General features: G+C 45.2%; 1 protein-coding gene across 1 annotated transcript in view; it reads right to left on the reverse strand.

The window, feature by feature from the left end:
* Positions 1-7,888, reverse strand: part of CD163L1 (CD163 molecule like 1) — a 128,839-nt gene extending 120,951 nt beyond the window's left edge. Inside the window, exons 1-3 of the mRNA XM_029913602.1 lie at positions 7,885-7,888; positions 7,403-7,488; positions 6,895-7,099 (exon numbers count right to left, since the gene is read on the reverse strand). Coding sequence (XP_029769462.1) covers positions 6,895-7,099; positions 7,403-7,488; positions 7,885-7,888 — 295 coding nt within the window. The remainder of the gene's footprint in view (positions 1-6,894; positions 7,100-7,402; positions 7,489-7,884) is intronic.
* Between the last annotated feature and the right edge of the window lie 452 nt (positions 7,889-8,340).

An 8,340-nucleotide genomic window follows, 5' to 3' on the forward strand; every position in this document is an offset into this window, starting at 1 on the left:
GAGTGGTTCAGCAGCGCGGCGCTCCGCGGGGGGTGTTTGGCAGTGCTCCGCGCGGGGGGTGGGGTTTCGGCAGCGCGGCGCTCGGCGGGGGTTTCGGCGGCGCGGCGCTCGGCGGGGGGTGTTCGGCGGCACTCCGCGCGGGGTGGTTCAGCAGCACGGCACTCGGCGAGGGACAGGGGGTGTTCGGCAGCGCGGCGGGGGGTGGGGCTGTTCGGCGGCGCGGCACTCGGCGGGGGGGTTTCGGTGGTGCGGCAGTCTGTGGGGGGGGTTTCAGTTGGGCGGGGCGGCGCTGGGGGAGGTGTTACGGCGGGGCGGCGCTTTTTTTTGCTGCTTGGGGTGGCAAAAGGTTAGAGCCGGCCCTACTTGTTGCTCACACTTCTAAACTTAATCCAGAGACTCTCAGGTTTTTCTGCAATTTCATACTGGAGCTCTGCGTAATCATACTGCTCTCTTACATACAATGCACTTTAATTTAATTTTAAATGAAGCTTCTTAAACATTTTAAAAACCTTATTTACTTTACATACAACAATAGTTTAGTTTAGTTTAGTTATATATTATAGACTTAAAAAAGGAGACCTTCTAAAAACATTAAAATGTATTACTGGCACGCGAAACCTTAAATTAGAGTGAATAAATGAAGACTTGGCACACCACTTCCGAAAGGTTGCCGACCCCGATACAGGTAAACATTTTCTAATTCTCTATCAATACAAGTCTACATTTCAAAGCTCAAGTTTATCTAATATGGAATGGCCCTAATTACCATTTACATACTTTTAATATGTCTCTAAAGATTGAATTTGGGTTATGTAGCCTGCTAGTTGCTTAACCATTTTTGACTCAGTGTCACAGGTTGATACAAGTAACTGTAAGATACTTTAGATGTTTGATTTAGTATTGTACATCATTCTGATTAAAAATGAACACTATACAATAATAATAAAGTACATTAAATGGACTAAGATCTCCAAAAGTGGTTGTTAATGAGGAATCATGATTGAATGGTGTGTTTGTAATGGGCTTCTGCACTCGTACTGCGCTGATCAGCAATGATCTGGAAGTAGTTATATAAATCACTGCTGATAATATTTGGAGATGACACAACGATTGGCAGAGTGGTAAATAACGGGTAGTAAGTAGGAGTAGGGAGTTGATTTTACCTTTGTATATGGCAGTTCTGGTGTCCACATATTTTAAAGGATGTTGAAAAACTGGAGAGGGTGCAGAGAAGAGAGGGTGCAGATTTGGGGGTTGGTGAAAATGCCTTATAATGAGACACTTAAAGAGATCCATCTGTTTATCTTATCAGAAAGAAGTTTAAGAGTTTGAGCATTGGCCTGCTAAACCCAGGGTTGTGAGCTCAATCCTTGAGGGGGGCCATTTAGGGAACTGGGGTAAAAATCTATCTGGGGATTGGTCCTGCTTTGAGCAGGGGGTTGGACTAGATGACCTCCTGAGGTCCCTTCCAACCCTGATATTCTATGATATTCTATGACAAATATTAGTCTTGTCAAAGAGATGCCTCTATACTGGGCTGCAATACTTTCATCTCACTTTGGTTGTTGGGTTTAGTGTGTGGGTGCTGGCAGCCTGTGATATACAGGAGCTCAGACTAGATCAGGATTTCCCAAACTTGGTTCGTGGCTTGTTCAGAGTAAGCCCCTGGCGGGCCGTGAGATACTTTGTTTACCTGAGTGTCCACAGGTACAGCCATTCTCAGCTCCCAGTGGCTGCGGTTTGCCATTCCCCGCCAATGGGAGCTTCTGTAGTGGGATGTGGACAAATTGGAGAGAGTCCAGTGGAGGGCAACGAAAATGACTTTCTGGCACATGCCTCCTCTGATACATTATTACCTAATTCTGAGGGCATGGTCAATGCTAAATTCCTTGTTTTCCTTTCAATCCAGGGTCTTAATATATTTATATGAAAGTTCTTTCCCTTTTCTTCAGATAATTCGATTTCACAATATGTCATTCCTACCTGCCTTGATACTACAAACAGACCATGCCATTTAGCTAGCAGCTTATCTTTGGTAGTGGTGGATAACAATAACAGAACTTTACTTCCCACCCTAAGCTGCCATTTCTGAACTTGTTTATTATATCATCTTGTTTGTGCCTCCTCTTCTAGATTTTCTTCAGCTATGTGGGAGACCTCTGCAAGTTGTCCTTCAGATTTACAATATAATCGATAAAATTGGGGGAGTCCGTGGTTCATCCCTGCAAACTTTCTTTGATCACGTCTATGGACCACTAGGCTGTCAGCCATACAACTCGAATGGAGAGAATTACATTGAAGCCTGTGTGGCTTTTCAATAAGCAAATGAAAGATAAAATCCCACTGTCTGGGTACGGACTGTGCATATATATTTTAATGTTCATTTCAGGGATTGATCCATCCTTTCCACTAGCCCATCCACCAGTGGATTAGGGATCATTTGGATAAGGGCTAGTTCAGATGTCTTTAATGCCTAAGAGTTGGTAAAACTCTTTTAATAGGGATGCTTGGAAATTAGTTCCCTGATCCGTCAGGAATATTCTATGGATGTCCACCCTACTAAAGAGTATCATCACTTTCTCTGCAATTCTCATGGCAGTAGCACTGTAAAGGGACTGCCTCTGGATATTGAGTCATGTAGTCACAAATAATTAAAATGTATTGATTCATTTGGTAATTCTGTTCTAGTGGACCCATGATACTCATTGCAATCCTTTCAAATTGTGTACCTATGATAAGAATTGAAATCAACTGATGTCTGTTTTTTATTGTTTCTGGTCTACTATCTGACATTCTGGGCAGGATTGACACCATTCAGCTCCTTCTTAATAAATATTCAGCCAGAAAAATCTTTGCAAAAGTTTGGCCAAAATCCTCCTCACACAGCCTTTTATAGAAAGTCTGATGATACTGTCTTCTTTTGATATTTAGCAATATCCATAGTTTATTTCACATTGTCTATATGGATGCCAGTGGCCCTTAGCCACTTAGCATATGTACACTGTAATGTAAGCCCAGGGTTAGTGGAACTGGAGTCAGCAAACCTTGGGTATGAGAACCCAGGTCTTGAGCATCCACACTGATTACTGACCCCTGGCTGAGAATATTTGAACCTGGGCCCCAACCTGGGGCTCCAGCATCTGTATTGCAGCACACAGTCCTGAATCAAACTAACAATATTCCAGATTTCCTAGTGCCCTTCTGAAATGTGACCGCTCTAGCCCTTTATTTTTGATACATTTGACATTCTGCAGCCCAAAACACCATATATTTACCATGGTGATGTAATTATGATATGTTTTGTACAAAGTATGCCTTGTGAGGTATCATTCTAAAAGTCTTGATCTGCTAAACATTAATATCTCAGTGGATTGTATTTGCTATCATCATATGTGAAGTTATGAAATCTTGCTATGTGTGAGTTACTAAAGTGTGATGTGTGTGTGACTGGAAACACCCAAAACCAGCCTTTCAGGTACAACAATAGAGTAGCCAGACAGTGTTAATTGCTGTCATCAACACCCATCAAGGGAAGAAACTACTAGTTCAGGAACTCTGTATAAGGAAGCCTCCTCAGAAGGAGCACGGAGACCATGGAGAATATTTGGCTAATGGGGGTGGACCCCCACGTCACATACATAGACTTTCCAGCAAGCTGGAAGAAACTATAAAAGATGGGTAGTGACATCATCACTTGTCTTCACTTCCCCACAACTCAACACCTGGAAGAACCTCTGGAAGAAAAAGGACTTTGAACAGGGGAAGGGAACCCAGACTGCAAAGCAGATGCAGCCTGTGCCTCAAGAATCTGTAATCCTGCTTGTATCATCAGTCAGGATGAGATATTGCTGATTCAAATCCTATCTAATTTGTATAAGTCTTAGATTGGATTTTGTTTGATTTCCTAGGAAATCTGCTTTGATCTGTTTGTTATCACTTATAATCACTTAAAATCTATCTTTCCGTAGTTAATAAACCTGTTTTATGTTTTATCTTAACCAGTGTGTTTTTGAGTGAAGTGTTAGGGAACCTTAGCTCTGTTAACAAAGGCTTGTGCATATCTTCCCCACATCGAGGGGGGAGCAGACTAATTAATGGGCTTGCACCATACAGATCCCTGTGCAGTGCAAGACGGTATAATTTTGGGTTTATACTCCAGTAGGGGTGCAAGGCTGGGGAGCTGTGAAATTGGCTGGTGCCTCCATTGTTGGTCCATGAGTGGCTTAGGTAAAGCACTCGGGTGACTCAGTTGGGTGTGTGGTGCCACCTGCTGTCATGTTGGGTGATAACAGGGCCCGGAGTATCTGGCTGTGGGTCACCAGCGGAGCAATGTGGGAGGCCAACCCAGCTGAATGATTTGGGGGCACAGTGGTTTCAACAGCTTCCAGGCTTCACTCCGGGGGTACACTTTGTCACAGTGCACTGTGAGATAACTTGACTGTCCATCCCTGTGCATCACAGGTAGTTTGAGGAGTTCACCAACACATCCTGCTGAACCAGTACTCTCAGCCAGAAAGTGCAGCTACTGCAGCTGGAGCTGGATGAACCCAGGCAAGAGAAATTAGGGATGATCTTTGCCCCCACATAATGGATTTGCATGGGCCAATGGAAGAGGAAGAACAGTAGCTTTACGAATGTGCTTGTGCAATGCTTCCTGTACATTAGGTAAGGGAGAGGAGGATTGATTCCCATGAATTGTACCTTATGAATCAGATGACCACTTAGGAAACTGGAATTGTGGGTGAGGGGAGATGAACTGTGAATTTAGATGTCTGTATTGAGAAATAAATGGTGTTTCTATACAACTTCACAGTTGTCCCTTATGTGTTTATTTTTATTATTTGAAATACACATTATATGATGTGATGAGGTCTGGTAGTACGATTTCTTTATAAAATAAAAATCTTTGTTTTTGAACATTTATTAGAAAAGCACAGTATTAAACTATTGCCAGGCGGGCCAGCTGCCATTAGCACACCAAACCAGGAACAGCGAAACCAGACCAGGGACAAGGTGCATGAACAAGGGCAAAAAGTGAAACAATTTCCAAGACAAAAAATTCCTTACTGTGGTGAGTCCCCTGGTCCCTGTTTTCTTCTCCCTTCCTTACATGTTTCCTGCACACCGGGTGCTTGGGCAGGGGGGAGAAGGCATCCACAGGGAGGGGTTCAGTTTGGGGGACTGCATGGGGAACATTTGGCCTGTACATCTATTGTTAGGGCCCGATTGCATGGCCCACCCAGACATGGAATTGTCCAAACTGTTCCTGGTCTGCAGCACATTGTACTGAGCAGGGGACTCACGCCATGGGATGGGCTCAGCAGGTGCCTACAGGGTGGCAGCCATTAGCAAAAACAGCCACTCAAAGAGTTCTTTCTGCTGTCTTCCTCCCTCAGACGCTGTTCCTCTTCCAGGAACTGCAAAGCTAGTGTCTGCTTCCATGCTGAAATCTTGTCCTCAAGCTGTGCAGACAGCCTGAGCCTTTCCATTTGCCTCCCTTCTTGTCTTTCCACTTGCTGCAAGTCCCTCTCTCTTTGGTACTGGACCTGCTTGTTGGCCCTGTCCAGGATGTCAACCATAAGTTCAGCATGGACACACTTCCTCTTGGACCGGTCTGGTGACACAGGCTTCTATTGGAGTGTGGATGAGCTGTCGAGGCAGATGGGCATGGAAGTAGACAAGGCACAGGTGTTCATTGCTGAAATGTCTTGGCACATGAGCAGAGAAACATTCCTTTTGGAATTTCAAGGATATAAAATGTTACTTTATAGTACTGTACTTCAGTATATTGTTAGAGAGACACTTCCGATCACAGAAGCTCTCTGGACACAGACAGGTTAATTACATGCACAGAATATGGCAGGTGAAAAATCACAACCACTTTTTTCTAAAAATTGCAGACCAGTTTGGCCTTTGGGGGAAGGTGGTTGCTGTGGCTTTCTACATAAGACTCTGTCATTTCAGGCATTCCACATTTTGGAGGACATGACATTTCTTGTGTTTCCAGAGTGGAAAAAAGAGGTTTTATTCCAAGCTGTTGGTGGGAAGACAGCAGTGTATGACACTGAAGTAATCAAATATATGGTGAGTGAACAGTACATCTAGGAGTGGTGTCGGCAGGTCAGCTACCCGGGTGGCCTGAAAAATATGTCCTTCACCAAAATGTGACTGCCTATCTGGAGTTCCTGCTATGGGAAAAGTTTGTAACTATCAGCACCTGGGATTGGGTCAAAATTCATTAGGGAATCAACAGGATGCTGCATTGGCATCCACACGGTTGGTGCCTCCCCATGGCTTTCGATACAACCTATTATGACTGCATGCAAACACACAGAACCCCACCAGCATCCGCATTCCTCCCCCTGCCTCCTCTGGCACAATTCTGGACTGCATTCAAACCCCCAGATGTGCTTCAGACAAATGGATCACATGGACTACACTTAACTGAAATGGACTACAGTTGTAAATGGACTACATTTCAACACTTCCCCCCTACCCCCAGCCCCTGCAGTTCACTGTTTGCTGACGGCTCATTACAACGTCGAGTTGCTACAGAGCGGGAAGACAATATAAGAATCTTATTTTTAACAGGCTGGCATATCTTAGCAAAAATGTGTGCTTTTCCAGTTAAACTTCATTTTAGGAGGCTTGTTTCACTGTTTGCACTTCCCAGTCTCCATTTTGAATTCCACATACTGGCGGGGAGGTGGGGGGATACTGATGGATTGCTGAGTATTTGCATGCAGTCATAACAAGTTGTATCGGAAGCTGTGGGAAGGCACCAACCATAATGCAGCATCCTGTTGACTTGTAATAACTTTTGCATTAGTTCATTAATCAGAAATCCCTCTCATAGCTATATTAATAAACACAAAAATGGAACCAGAAACTTACCCTGCTCTGGGGTGACTTCTGCCTGTTTAGTTTCTTCTGCTGGTTCTGTAGTGGACCAATCCTCCAGGAAGCATTGAAAAAGCTCCTGAAAGTATAGCCCCAGGATGTGCTGCAGCTGCTCCTGCAGCAAAGCCACCTTGGGGACCTGCTTCATCACCAGAGTCAATTTGGTGGCTTCATCCAGCACCAGCTGCTGGCTCCTATGCTGGATTGTGGGACCAGCAGCTCACCATCCCAGATCTCCAGGTCATTGTGCACAGCTGTTGGTTCTGTGCTAGGCACAATGCCCAGCACCTGGTCAAAGTCATCCTAAAATGGGCATGATGGGCAAGTTCCCAGAGGTCTGGTTCTGGTCCCTGGCTTTGCAGTAGTCAGTCTTGAGCTACTTTAATACGCTCCCTGCACTGGTCACCGGTCAGTACATTTCCAATGCTGTCAACTTCTTAGCTATTTGCTGGTAGGCCTAGTCATTCCTGGTACTCATACTAAAATCAAATGTTTTGCTCACCTCACACCAGAGATTCACCAGAATCAGGCAGTGCTCCTGCAACCATGAAGCAGTGTGCTTGGCAAAGGATTTCTTCTGGTTGGTGGCTGTTGCAAATACAGGAGAACGTTTACTGTGTTTCCAGCTCAGCGGTCAGAATAAAATGGAAGGGTTAAAAGCCAAGTTGTACTTGAACAAGGAAGGTTACTTCCGTTTCCTGGGAGTCGATTGGCAGCTCGTGTGATAGAGAGGACAAAGGACACAGGCACAAGAGATTGTGAGACAGCATTGGTGGATCCCCTGGGTCCAAGTCTGCGTCCAAGCTACAAAACAATAAGGCTTGAATTCTGGGTCCTGGCTGGACTCGGGCTTGGACTCTCCACCTGTGTGGGGTCCTAGGATCCTGGGTTGAGACTGAGTCCAAAACATTTGTGTGTAGACAGAAGGGGGTTTGGGCTTGAGCCTGAGATGGAGCATGGGCTTACATTGCATTGCAGACATACCCATAGTGCTCTTCCTCTTTCCCCTGGCAGAGTGAGTCTTCCCTCCCTTCCCCCATCAAAAATATCTGAGGAAAATGGAAAGAGATCCGATTTCTCTTCTTCCTTGGAAACTTTTCCCAATCATGCCTGACTTCAAGTGGTAACAGTCATAATACTGGGCTCTTTTAATGAAGTTCCCAAGAGGTTAACAAAATTAGGAAGATTTTTTCCAGGGCCTCCATTTGGATGGGGGGGGGCAGTTCCCCCTCTCCTCCACGTGCTTCATACCAACTCAAGCTAGGCTGTTCTCCTTGTCCGCGGGGAGGCTTTTCATGGTCTGGTCTGGGACAGGGGGGTAGAGAGCAGAGGCGCATTGAGAAGGTTACAGAAGGCTGATCCCTACCACTGGCAGCAACACTGAAGGGCTAGTTGTGCTGAAATGAGAACCCAGTACACCAGCTGGCAGAGAGATGTGGT

This window comes from Terrapene carolina, unplaced genomic scaffold, assembly GCF_002925995.2.
Source record: "Terrapene carolina triunguis isolate 2854851 unplaced genomic scaffold, T_m_triunguis-2.0 Scaffold740, whole genome shotgun sequence".
Taxonomy (NCBI): Eukaryota; Metazoa; Chordata; order Testudines; family Emydidae; genus Terrapene; species Terrapene triunguis.